Below are 14,511 nucleotides of genomic sequence, written 5' to 3'. Positions count from 1 at the left end.
TATCAGCATCCTGACGTATCAGCATCCTGACTTAACAGCATCCTGACTTATCAGCATCCTGACTTATCAGCATCCTGACTTATCAGCATCCAAGGCTGCTATTAAGTGTGATCTCACTCACTCTTGATCATATACATAATGCACTGAATGCTGTTAGGTTCTAAATATCAGAGTAAGACCTCGAGGTACACTATGAAAGCTTAAACAAAGTGTATTCACCCCAAGGGATCGAACAGCTGAACAGACAAAGACATGGTTCCACCAGTGGTAGTATATATATATATCCTTCTCTCTAAATACTACATCTCTGTTGCTAGGCAGGAAATTAAGTGACGCAGGCAATAAACTGTTCCTTCTCCCTTAACGTGACCTGACCTGACCTCAGCCCCCTTCCTGACTCATCCACGACTCCCCACCCTTATCAGTGCCTGCCAAGATGTGATCGTCTTTCCTTCACTCAGTACATTCCAAGCTTACTTGCCTCCACCATATACATCCCTCCTACAGATAACCATTCACTTCTGGTGTAGATCCTAGACTATGGCACCTCTCATATCTCTATTACAACTAATGATTAATAATATTTAAAGTTTAGAAATCCGAACCCATCAATGCTAATCAGCCTGCAAGGAGCTTTACCTATGAAACAGCCTACAAGGCAGAATCCTGACGTATCAGCCTTTGAGTCTGCTATTGAATCTGATCAGCCTGTCAAAAATAGAGCTCACTCACTTTGTAAATGTAAATATTATCGATAAAACACGAAGTGTTCCTTACAATTATACACATATCAGTTGTGCAAGCTAACAACCAGCGTAGATAACAAGCTAGCTAGCTAGTTATCTAGCTAACAAGACTACCTAGCTAACTAGCTAGCTAGCTCACAAGACTAGCCAAGTTAGCTGCTTGCATGCGATTGGCTGTGGTCTTGGGGGCGGCACACATCCTGGGAGACAGGCTGCCTGTCAGGCATTGTTCATGGCTTAAATGCCCCACGAGGGCTTAGCTCCCTCACAAGCTCTATAGCTCAAGGTAAAGGATATTTAGCTTGCTAACATTCTAACTTATAAACTGATTATGATTTCCAAGCACAAATGAAAGCATGATGTCAGCATTAAATGTACCATCCCTTAGTGTAGCAATGAATAAAAACGTAAATGCAGATCCACCGTGGGGCTCTGATCCAAAGTGGGCTCTGATCCACCATGGGCTCTGATCCAAAGTGGGGCTCTGATCCACCGTGGGCTCTGATCCACCGTGGGCTCTGATCCACCGTGGGCTCTGATCCAAAGTGGGGCTCTGATCCACCGTGGGCTCTGATCCACCGTGGGCTCTGATCCACCGTGGGGCTCTGATCCACCGTGGGGCTCTGATCCACCGTGGGGCTCTGATCCACCGTGGGCTCTGATCCACCGTGGGCTCTGATCCACCGTGGGCTCTGATCCACCGTGGGGCTCTGATCCACCGTGGGCTCTGATCCACCGTGGGCTCTGATCCACCGTGGGCTGTGATCCACCGTGGGGCTCTGATCCACCGTGGGGCTCTGATCCCCCGTGGGGTTCTGATCCACCGTGGGCTCTGATCCACCGTGGGCTCTGATCCACCGTGGGCTCTGATCCACCGTGGGCTCTGATCCACAGTGAGCTCTACCACCTCAGTCATACTGTCAGTCTAACATCAATCCATTCCTATTTACACAGTTTATCTCGTGATCTCGACCCCCCCCCCCCCCCCCCCAAAAAAAAAGTTTTGCTTTGTCGTGATCATGAAATAAATAAGTTGTGATCTCGACATAACAAGGGAATCATTTTTTTTATTCATGCGTCCTCTCTGGATTTCCGTACCTAACTAAGTCTGGTGGTACAATGAAATGTTATTCCATCAATAACTATTCATGAATGTATCTAAGGCAACACTTGATATCATCAGAGATCACAAGTCATTGACTTTGTGTTATCCTTGTCAAGTTTTACGCATGTCTATATTTTTTTTAAACTGCCAAATAAAATCAATATATGTAGTGACACGGAACAGTAAAACTATGCCTATAAAGACGTTATAACATGACCTAACCTCCTTGTCTTTGCAGTGACCCCATCTCTGTGGGCCCCATCTCTGTGGACCCCATCTCTGTGGACCCCATCTCTGTGGGCCCCATCTCTGTGGACCCCATCTCTGTGGACCCCATCTCTGTGGACCCCATCTCTGTGGACCCCATCTCTGTGGGCCCCATCTCTGTGGACCCCATCTCTGTGGGCCCCATCTCTGTGGACCCCATCTCTGTGGACCCCATCTCTGTGGGCCCCAGCTCTGTGGGCCCCATCTCTGTGGACCCCATCTCTGTGGACCCCATCTCTGTGGACCCCATCTCTGTGGACCCCATCTCTGTGGGCCCCATCTCTGTGGACTCCATCTCTGTGGACCCCATCTCTGTGGACCCCATCTCTGTGGGCCCCATCTCTGTGGGCCCCATCTCTGTGGACCCCATCTCTGTGGACCCCATCTCTGTGGGCCCCATCTCTGTGGACCCCATCTCTGTGGGCCCCATCTCTGTGGGCCCCATCTCTGTGGACCCCATCTCTGTGGACCCCATCTCTGTGGGCCCCATCTCTGTGGACCCCATCTCTGTGGACTCCATCTCTGTGGACCCCATCTCTGTGGGCCCCATCTCTGTGGACCCCATCTCTGTGGGCCCCATCTGCCATCAACATCTACATTTGTCCTTTGACCATTCACCTCCAAGGTCATGTGTCGCCTGTCGATGACCTCGCTGTTCGTCTACTTCTGGTTGGTGGAGAGGGGTCAGTGTGACGCCTTCAGCCTTCAAGACACCATGGGAGAGCTGCACACAGAGTTCGCCGTCAGCCTTTACCAAACGCTCACCGAGACAGAGAACAACTCCAACTTGATCGTGTCGCCGGCGAGCGTCTCGTTGTCCTTGGGTCTTCTGCAGCTGGGCGCCCGCGGCAACACGCTGGCGCAACTGGTGGCCGCACTGGGATATGACATCAACGGTAAGAAACCCCGCCCACCAAGCAGAGCCCCATGGGCTAAAAGGTCAAAGGGCATCCAGAGGATGGCTGAGCACTTTAACTAGAATCTTTACCAGTGGGTTTATTTTGCTCTCCATTACGGTTTGATTAAATCAGTCACCTGAGAACACCATTCCCTTAAACTGGTGCCGGGCTGCACCGCTGGTACGGGGTCCTGTGGGCCAATTGGTATGGGGGTCCTGTCGGCCGGTAGAGTGGTGTCTGGAGCCTTAATACCTGCCTCTGCTTTGTAATCAGATTATTCAGAGGGTAATGCTGAGACTCTGGGGTCGAAAGGTCACGGTGTTACACAGAAGTCACTAAACCAGTAAAGTTTAAAAGGTCATGGTGAGAAGGGCGCACTTCAGGCAGAGAGAGAAGGAGCGTATTTTACTGATTTATCAGCGTTCTTGATTGAATAAAAAAAAAAGGTGAAAGGTGCCAAAGTGAAGGAAAGGTTTTGACTCTAAGCTACACGGGTGGCTGTGTATATAGACATGTGGGATGGACCTGGGCTCGATGTCACACGCGTTTCTCAAAACACCACGTAGATTTAACCGTCATTGGAGAATGTGTCGATACGTTACTGACAGGATGGACAGGAAAGGCAGCGCTGTTCTGATCCGTTTTCTCCGTTCAAATCCGACCTTAACATCAATACAGACGACGAATCAGCATCCTACAGCGATATTGTCACCGATGTCTGCAAATATTGAGGCTTATTCTTTGGCACGTTATTGTGCACATCTTGTTACACATCATGAAATATTGAGGTAAAAATCACTAAAAATCATAGCCAACAATTAGCAAAAGAGAACTCAATCGAGCATGAACATTATATTTTATTTTAATATGATTGAAATAAACTCAGCAAAAAAAAGGAAACGTCCTCTCACTGTCAACTGCGTTTATTTTCAGCAAAGTTAACGTGTAAATATTTGTATGAACATAACAAGATTCAACAACTGAGACATAAACTGAACAGGTTCCACAGACATGTGACTAACAGAAATGGAATAATGTGTCCCTGAACAAAGGGGGTCAAAATCAACAGTAACAGTCAGTATCTGGTGTGGCCAGCAGCTGCATTAAGTACTGCGGTGCATCTCCTCCTCATGGACTGTACCAGATTTGCCAGTATTTGCTGTGAGATGTTAAGGTTTAAACACTGTTTCCCATGCTTGTTCAATGAACCATAAACAACTAATGAACATGCATCTGTGGAACGGTCGTTATTAAGACACTAACAGCTTACAGACAGTAGGCAATTAAGGTCACATTTATGAAAACTTAGGACACTAAAGAGGCCTTTCTACTGACTCTGAAAAACACAAAAAGAAAGATGCCCCGGGTCCCTGCTCATCTGCGTGAATGTGCCTTAGGCATGCTGCAAGGAGGCATGAGACATTATGCCTAGGACCTTATGCAAGGAGACATGAGAGCTTATGCCTAACCCTAACCACACTGCTAACCCTAACCACACTGCTAACCTTATGCCTAACCCTAACCACACTGCTAACCTTATGCCTAACCATAACCACACTGCTAACCATAACCACACTGCTAACCTTATACCTAACCATAACCACACTGCTAACCTTATACCTAACCATAACCACACTGCTAACCTTATACCTAACCATAACCACACTGCTAACCATAACCACACTGCTAACCTTATGCCTAACCATAACCACACTGCTAACCTTATACCTAACCATAACCACACTGCTAACCTTACACCTAACCATAACCACACTGCTAACCTTAACCCTAACCCTTACCACACTGCTAACCTAATGCTTAACCATAACCACACTGCTAACCATAATCACACTGCTAACCATAACCACACTGCTAACCTTAAACCTAACCCTAACCACACTGCTAACCTAATGCTTAACCATAACCACACTGCTAACCATAATCACACTGCTAACCATAACCACACTGCTAACCTTAAACCTAACCCTAACCACACTGCTAACCTTAAACCTAACCATAACCACACTGATAACCATAACCACACTGCTAACCTTATACCTAACCATAACCACACTGCTAACCTTAACCCTAACCCTAACCACACTGCTAACCTAATGCTTAACCATAACCACACTGCTAACCATAATCACACTGCTAACCATAACCACACTGCTAACCTTAAACCTAACCCTAACCACACTGCTAACCCTAACCACACTGCTAACCTTATACCTAACCCTAACCACACTGCTAACCATAACCACACTGCTAACCTTAACCACACTGCTAACCTTAAACCTAACCATAATCACACTGCTAACCATAACCACACTGCTAACCTTATACCTAACCCTAACCACACTGCTAACCTTATACCTAACCCTAACCACACTGCTAACCATAACCACACTGCTAACCTTAACCACACTGCTAACCTTATGCCTAACCCTAACCACACTGCTAACCCTAACCACACTGCTAACCTTATGCCTAACCATAACCACAATGCTAACCGTATGCCTAACCCTAACCACACACCTAACCAAAAAGCTAATTTAGTGGGAACCAAGCCACTGATTCCACTTCCGGTCTCTTCAGATATGCAGGTGCAGGACTTCCTGTTGCAGTCGCAGTGGGATGTGGGTAACTCCAGTCACGGGGTGCGGCTCCGGCAGGCCTGCGTCCTATTCGTCCAGAGCGGCGTCCAGCTACTTCCTGTTTTTACCCAGCATGCAGCAGCCTTGGGCAACAGCAGTCTGGTGCGAGCCAACTTCAGCCAGCCCAACCACAGCCGAAGCCAGCTGCAACAGTGGGGAAGCAACCACGGCACCGGTGAGCCCCTCCAGTCCGGTGGCAGCGGGGAGCTGTTTGGGTCTGGCGAGGCCCAGGAAGAAGCCTTGCGGTGGGGCCAGCGGCTGCAGATGGCCCTGGTCAACACTGTGAACTTCCGGGGAGTGTGGCAGAAACAGTTCCTCTTCACTGACACCCAGAACCTTCCCTTCACCCTGTTGGATGGCAGCACCATCAAGGTGCCCATGATGCACCAGGCCACAGAGGTCAACTTTGGTAAGTGACAAGAGACAACGGCAATATCTTTCTGTCTGTCTCTCCCTTTGGCTGTGGCTTACAGTCAATCCATCAAGCACCACACCACATTTAGCTTAATGGTAGAGTTGGAGTTGTGATTCGTACTACAGTAATCTAGATCATTTGACATTCTACAATTGTAAAGTACAAGTGTTTAGTGTTTCTGCATCGCTTGCTCTTTGGGGTTTCTAGGCTGGGTATCTGTAAAACACTGACACCTGCTGATGTGAAAAGGGCTTCTAAAATCCATATGATTGATTATCCTGTGCACCTATTTTAAGCGGTCCCTCCCTTTGTTTCCCCTCTATGTGTAGGTCAGTTCCGCACCTCGTCAGACCAGCGCTACACAGTTCTGGAGCTGCCGTACCTGGGCCGCTCCCTCAGTCTGCTGGTGGCTCTGCCCAGTGACAGGAAGACACCACTGTCCTCGCTGGAATCCCAGCTAACCCACAGCGCTGTGGCCACCTGGGACACTGGCCTCCGTAGAACCAAGATAGATGTCTTTCTCCCCAGGTAGCCTACACATGTCAATATGGTTTCATTTGTAAACATTTATTATACCAGGTTAGTATCACTGACGTTAACATTTATTATACCAGGTTAGTAACACTGATGTTAACATTTATTATACCAGGTTAGTATCACTGATGTAAAACATTTATTATACCAGGTTAGTATCACTGACGTTAACATTTATTATACCAGGTTAGTATCACTGATGTTAACATTTATTATACCAGGTTAGTATCACTGATGTAAAACATTTATTATACCAGGTTAGTATCACTGACGTTAACATTTATTATACCAGGTTAGTATCACTAACGTTAACATTTATTATACCAGGTTAGTATCACTGACTTAAACATTTATTATACCAGGTTAGTAACATTGACGTTAACATTTATTATACCAGGTTAGTATCACTGACGTTAACATTTATTATACCAGGTTAGTATCACTGATGTTAACATTTATTATACCAGGTTAGTATCACTGATGTAAACATTTATCATACCAGGTTAGTATCACTGATGTAAACATTTATTATACCAGGTTAGTATCACTGATGTAAACATTTATCATACCAGGTTAGTATCACTGATGTAAACATTTATTATACCAGGTTAGTATCACTGATGTAAACATTTATCATACCAGGTTAGTATCACTGATGTAAACATTTATCATACCAGGTTAGTATCACTGATGTAAACATTTATCATACCAGGTTAGTATCACTGATGTAAACATTTATTATACCAGGTTAGTATCACTGATGTAAACATTTATCATACCAGGTTAGTATCACTGATGTAAAACATTTATTATACCAGGTTAGTATCACTGATGTAAACATTTATCATACCAGGTTAGTATCACTGATGTAAACATTTATTATACCAGGTTAGTATCACTGACGTTAACATTTATTATACCAGGTTAGTAACACTGACGTAAAACATTTATTATACCAGGTCACTGACGTTAACATTTATTATACCAGGTTAGTATCACTGACGTTAACATTTATTATACCAGGTTAGTATCACTGACGTTAACATTTATTATACCAGGTTAGTAACACTGATGTAAAACATTTATTATACCAGGTTAGTATCACTGATGTAAAACATTTATTATACCAGGTTAGTATCACTGATGTAAAACATTTATTATACCAGGTTAGTATCACTGACGTTAACATTTATTATACCAGGTTAGTAACACTGATGTAAAACATTTATTATACCAGGTTAGTATCACTGATGTAAAACATTTATTATACCAGGTTAGTATCACTGATGTAAAACATTTATTATACCAGGTTAGTATCACTGACGTTAACATTTATTATACCAGGTTAGTATCACTGACGTTAACATTTATTATACCAGGTTAGTATCACTGACGTTAACATTTATTATACCAGGTTAGTAACACTGACGTTAACATTTATTATACCAGGTTAGTATCACTGACGTTAACATTTATTATACCAGGTTAGTAACACTGATGTAAAACATTTATTATACCAGGTTAGTATCACTGATGTAAAACATTTATTATACCAGGTTAGTATCACTGATGTAAAACATTTATTATACCAGGTTAGTATCACTGACGTTAACATTTATTATACCAGGTTAGTATCACGAACGTTAACATTTATTATACCAGGTTAGTATCACTGACTTAAACATTTATTATACCAGGTTAGTAACATTGACGTTAACATTTATTATACCAGGTTAGTATCACTGACGTTAACATTTATTATACCAGGTTAGTATCACTGACTTAAACATTTATTATACCAGGTTAGTAACATTGACGTTAACATTTATTATACCAGGTTAGTATCACTGACTTAAACATTTATTATACCAGGTTAGTAACATTGACGTTAACATTTATTATACCAGGTTAGTATCACTGACGTTAACATTTATTATACCAGGTTAGTATCACTGATGTTAACATTTATTATACCAGGTTAGTATCACTGATGTAAACATTTATCATACCAGGTTAGTATCACTGATGTAAACATTTATTATACCAGGTTAGTATCACTGATGTAAACATTTATCATACCAGGTTAGTATCACTGATGTAAACATTTATTATACCAGGTTAGTATCACTGATGTAAACATTTATCATACCAGGTTAGTATCACTGATGTAAACATTTATCATACCAGGTTAGTATCACTGATGTAAACATTTATCATACCAGGTTAGTATCACTGATGTAAACATTTATTATACCAGGTTAGTATCACTGATGTAAACATTTATCATACCAGGTTAGTATCACTGATGTAAAACATTTATTATACCAGGTTAGTATCACTGATGTAAACATTTATCATACCAGGTTAGTATCACTGATGTAAACATTTATTATACCAGGTTAGTATCACTGACGTTAACATTTATTATACCAGGTTAGTAACACTGACGTAAAACATTTATTATACCAGGTCACTGACGTTAACATTTATTATACCAGGTTAGTATCACTGACGTTAACATTTATTATACCAGGTTAGTATCACCGACGTTAACATTTATTATACCAGGTTAGTAACACTGATGTAAAACATTTATTATACCAGGTTAGTATCACTGATGTAAAACATTTATTATACCAGGTTAGTATCACTGATGTAAAACATTTATTATACCAGGTTAGTATCACTGACGTTAACATTTATTATACCAGGTTAGTATCACTGACGTTAACATTTATTATACCAGGTTAGTATCACTGACGTTAACATTTATTATACCAGGTTAGTAACACTGACGTTAACATTTATTATACCAGGTTAGTATCACTGACGTTAACATTTATTATACCAGGTTAGTAACACTGATGTAAAACATTTATTATACCAGGTTAGTATCACTGATGTAAAACATTTATTATACCAGGTTAGTATCACTGATGTAAAACATTTATTATACCAGGTTAGTATCACTGACGTTAACATTTATTATACCAGGTTAGTATCACTGACGTTAACATTTATTATACCAGGTTAGTATCACGAACGTTAACATTTATTATACCAGGTTAGTATCACTGACTTAAACATTTATTATACCAGGTTAGTAACATTGACGTTAACATTTATTATACCAGGTTAGTATCACTGACGTTAACATTTATTATACCAGGTTAGTATCACTGATGTTAACATTTATTATACCAGGTTAGTATCACTGACGTTAACATTTATTATACCAGGTTAGTATCACTGATGTAAAACATTTCCTAGCCCAAAGTGGCTTCCTTTCCCTGTATCCTAACGGTGTTTGCTAAGAGGGATACCTGGGACAACCCAACTCTGACGTCACGCCATTGAAGTTGACATTTAAAACGTTTAGTGTTAGGTAAGGATTATGGTTTAGGGTATTTTGTATTTGTATTTATTATGGATCCCCATTAGCTCATTAACTCATCCTGGGGTCCAACAAAATGAAGGCAGTTTATACAATTTTAAAAACATTACAATACATTCATAACAGATTTCACAACATACTGTGTGCCCTCAGACCCCTACTCCACCACTACCACATATCTACAGTACAAAATCCATGTGTATGTATAGTGCGTATGTTATTGTGTGTGTATGTGTCTGTGCCAATGTTTGTGTTGCTTCACAGTCCCCCGCTGTTCCAGAAGGTGTTTTTTTTATCTGTTTTTTTAAATCTAATTCTACTGCTGCATCAGTTACTTGATGTGGAATAGAGTTCCATGTAGTCATGACTCTTTGTAATACTGTGTGCCTCCCGTAGTCTGTTCTGGACTTGGGGACTGTGAAGAGACCTCTTGTGGCATGTCTTGTGGGGTAGGGTCATCCCAAGGATCCCATAGCATTTACCATGTCCTAACCTCCATGATGACTGATCTAGCGTGGCCAAACAGGATAATGGTAGTGTAATGCACTGTCATTTAACAGGTTTAAAATGCAGAACAGGTTCAACCTGAGGTTGGTTCTGCCGTCAATGGGGGTCAGTGACGCCTTCAACCCAATGGCAGCAGACTTCACTGGACTCTCAGGTACAGAACACTTAACTGCCTTTTCCTGGTTTAATATGAGATTAGGGTTAGGGTCAAATTCCATTTAAATTTGTGTCAATTCAGGAAGTAAACTGAAATTCCAATTCTCTTCAAAGCTTTTCAACGAGGAACATTTTCAAAATTGGAATTTGGTTTACTTTCTGAGTTGAGCTACAAAACCCTGTATGAGACTCCATGTCATCCTCAATACTCTGCAGATGACTGTCCAGTACTTACAGCATTGTGTTTCCCGGGTGGCGCAGTGGTCTAGGGCACTGCATCGCAGTGCTAGCTGCGCCACCAGAGTCTCTGGGTTCGCGCCCAGGCTGGGCTGGGTTCGCGCCCAGGCTCTGTCGCAGCCGGCCGCAACCGGGAGATCCGTGGGGCGACGCACAATTGGCATAGCGTTGTCCGGGTTAGGGAGGGTTTGGCCGGTAGGGATATCCTTGTCTCAGTATGTAAAAAAAAGAAAAGAAAAATGTAATAAAATGTATGCACTCTACTGTAAGTCGCTCTGGATAAGAGCGTCTGCTAAATGACTAAAATGTAAAAAAATGTGTTTGTTATCTCTCCACAGCGGAGGAGGACCTATATGTGTCAGATGCCTTTCATGAGGCCAGGATAGAGGTAACAGAGGACGGGACCAAGGCAGCTGCAGTAACAGCTATGGTGCTACTCAAACGATCCCGAGCTCCCGTCTTCAAAGCAGACAGACCTTTCTTCTTCCTCCTGCGACAAGTCAGCACAGGTGGGCCTACCATACAAAACAATTAACAGATGACTTACATATGCAATAAGGCCCTCGGGGGGGGTGTGGTGTATGGCCAATATACCACGGCTAAGGGCTGTTCTTATATACGACGCAATGCAGAGTGCCTGGATACAGCCATTAGCCGTGGTATATTGGCCATATACCACAAACCCCCCGAGGTGCCTTATTGCTATTATAAACTGGTTACCAACGTAATTAAAACAGTAAAATGTATATATTTTTTGTCATACCTGTGGTATACGGTCTGATATACCACGGCTTTCAGCCAATCAGCATTCAGGACTCAAACCATCCACTAATATTCAACACAGTAAAAGAAGCATGCTATAGCTGCGTTTACACAGGCAGCTCAATTCTGATCTTTTGCCACCGATTGTATTTTTGATCAATCAGATCAGTGACAGATCAGATTTGGGTTGCCTGTGTAAACACAGCCTTAGTCGGCGTGTTGTTTTGCCTTGTTAGTTTGGTCTTCTATTAATCGTTCTATTTGTCAACCCTGTCCATCTCTCCAGGTTCTGTTCTATTCATGGGGCGTGTGGTGAATCCAGCTGATCAGGCACCCAAGGACCCCCTTACCTCCACCCTAGTACCCCCTTACCTCCACCCTAGAACCCCCTTACCTCCAACCTAGGACCTCCACCCTAGGACCTCAACACTAGGAACTCCACCCAATGGACCCCCTTACCTCAACCCTAGGACCTCCCTCTTAGGACCTCCACCCTAGGACCCCCTTACCTCCACCCTAGAACCCCCTTACCTCCTCCCTAGGACCCCCTTACCTCCACCCTAGGACCCCCTTACTTCCACCCTAGGACCCCCTTACCTCCACCCTAGGACCCCCTTACCTCCAACCTAGGACCTCCACCCTAGAACCCCCTTACCTCCACCCTAGGACCCCCTTACCTCCACCCTAGAACCCCCTTACCTCCACCCTAGGACCCCCACCCTAGAACCCCCACCCTAGGACCCCTACCACCCCAGCTCATATTCAACCCCAACACACTACCCATATTTATTGGGGACCAATAAGAGGTTTCCAGACATCAGGAAGAGGGACAATATTTGTTGTACATATCTGTAAATAAAATGTAAATACATCTGTGTTTTTCACCCAAAGTGTTTTGGTCATTTACTTCAGTAGCGTAGGACTACTGGCTATTTCCTGGTTGATCCGTGGTCACGGGGGGGTTCAGAAACTCTCACCACCAAATTAATAAAACTCACGTCAACACTAATTTATCATAGTTGACTTGTGGGAAAATATTTCTGTTAATACAGTTGATCGTCATACAGTTGAAGTCAGAAGTTTACATACACCTTAGCCAAATAGATTTAAACTCAGTTTTCACAATTCCTGACATTTAATCCTTGTAAAAAATGCCCTGTTTTAGGTCAGTTAGGATCACCACTTTATTTTAAGAATGTGAAATGTCAGAATAATAGTAGAGAGAATTATTTATTAAAGCTTTTATTTCTTTCATCACATACCCAGTGGGTCAGAAGATTACATACACTCAATTAGTATTTGGTAGCATTGCCTTTAAATTGTTTAACTTGGGTCAAACGTTTCAGGTAGCCTTCCACAAGCTTCCCACAATGAGTTGGGTGAATTTTGGCCCATTCCTCCTGAGAGCTGCTGTAACTGAATCAGGTTTGTAGGGCTCCTTGTTCGCACATGCTTTTTCAGTTCCGCCCACAAATGTTCTATAGGATTGAGGTCAGGGCTTTGTGATGGCCATTCCAATACCTTTACTTTGTTGTCCTTAAGCCATTTTGCCACAACTTTGGAAGTATGCTTGGGGTCATTGTCGATTTGCGACCAAGCTTTAACGTCCTGACTGATGTTGCTTCAACATATCCACATAATTTCCCCCCCCTCATGATGCCATCTATTTTGTGAAGTGCACCAGTCCCTCCTGCAGCAAAGCACCCCCACAACATGATGCTGCCACCCCCGTGCTTAACAGGTTGGGATGGTGTTTTTCGGCTTGCAGGCCTCCCCCTTTTTCCTCCAAACATAACGATGGTCATTATGGCCAAACAGTTCTATTTTTGTTTCATCAGACCAGAAGACATTTCTCCAAAAAGCATGATCTTCAAATCAAATTAAATTTGATTGGTCACATACACATGGTTAGCAGATGTTAATGCGGGTGTAGCGAAATGCTTGTGTTTCTAGTTCCGACCATGCAGTAATAACCAACAAGTAATCTAACAATTTCACAAAAACTACCTCACACACACAAGTGTAAAGGAATGAATAAGAATATGTACATATAAAAATATGGGTGAGCAATGTCCGAACGGCATAGGCAAGATGCAGTAGATGGTATAGAGTACAGTATATACATATGAGATGAGTAATGTACGGTATGTAAACCTTAAAGTGTCATTTATTTTCCTGACACCACACTCTGAGTACCCTCACCTCCTAGTGACACATTTATTACATAACATTTTTTATTATTAAAGTGGCTAGAGATTTGAGGGCACCCGGTGATGCGTTGTGGAGACCTCACTACCCTCTGGAGGGCATTGCGGTTGTGGGCGGAGCAGTTGCCGTACCAGGCGATGATACAGCCCGACAGGATGCTCTCGATTGTGCATCTGTAAAGGTTTGAGTGTTTTTGGTGACAAGCCAAATTTCTTCAGCCTCCTGAGGTTGAAGAGGCGCTGCTGCGCCTTCTTCACCACGCTGTCTGTGTGGTTGGACCATTTCAGTTTGTCCGTGATGTGTACGCCGAGGAACTTAAAACTTTCCACCTTCTCCGCTACTGTCCTGTCGATGTGGATAGGGGGCTGCTCCCTGTGCTGTTTCCTGAAGTCCACGATCATCTCCTTTGTTTTGTTGACGTCGAGTGTGAGGTTATTTTCCTGACACCACACTCCGAGTGCCCTCACCTCCTCCCTGTAGGCCATCTCGTCGTTGTTGGTAATCAAGCCTACCACTGTAGTGTCGTCTGCAAACTTGATTGAGTTGGAGGTGTGCATGGCCACGAAGTCATGGGGGAACAGGGAGTACAGGAGAGGGCTGAGAACGCACCCTTGTGGGGCCCCA

General features: G+C 43.2%; 1 protein-coding gene across 1 annotated transcript; it reads left to right on the top strand.

The window, feature by feature from the left end:
* The first annotated feature begins 2,464 nt into the window (after nucleotides 1-2,464).
* Nucleotides 2,465-12,563, top strand: LOC139538938 (probable serpin E3). Its single transcript, XM_071341525.1, has 6 exons — nucleotides 2,465-3,014; nucleotides 5,616-6,083; nucleotides 6,419-6,617; nucleotides 10,578-10,678; nucleotides 11,256-11,426; nucleotides 11,966-12,563. Exons 1-6 carry the CDS (start codon nucleotides 2,747-2,749, stop codon nucleotides 12,082-12,084), a joined length of 1,326 nt encoding a protein of 441 aa, XP_071197626.1. The 5' UTR covers nucleotides 2,465-2,746; the 3' UTR covers nucleotides 12,085-12,563.
* The last annotated feature ends 1,948 nt before the right edge of the window (nucleotides 12,564-14,511 follow it).

Source organism: Salvelinus alpinus, chromosome 14 (assembly GCF_045679555.1).
Source record: "Salvelinus alpinus chromosome 14, SLU_Salpinus.1, whole genome shotgun sequence".
NCBI classification, from domain to species: domain Eukaryota; kingdom Metazoa; phylum Chordata; class Actinopteri; order Salmoniformes; family Salmonidae; genus Salvelinus; species Salvelinus alpinus.
The sequence above is the reverse complement of the archived record's forward strand: the minus strand, read 5'-3'. Positions and strand labels throughout refer to the sequence as shown.

Coding starts and splice junctions, on each gene's coding strand:
- LOC139538938 (XM_071341525.1), top strand. CDS start 2,747: ATGTGTCGCCTGTCGATGACCTCGCTGTTCGTCTACTTCTGGTTGGTG. Junction 6,084..6,418: donor GGCCACAGAGGTCAACTTTG/GTAAGTGACAAG, acceptor CTCTATGTGTAG/GTCAGTTCCGCACCTCGTCA. Junction 6,618..10,577: donor ATAGATGTCTTTCTCCCCAG/GTAGCCTACACA, acceptor GTCATTTAACAG/GTTTAAAATGCAGAACAGGT.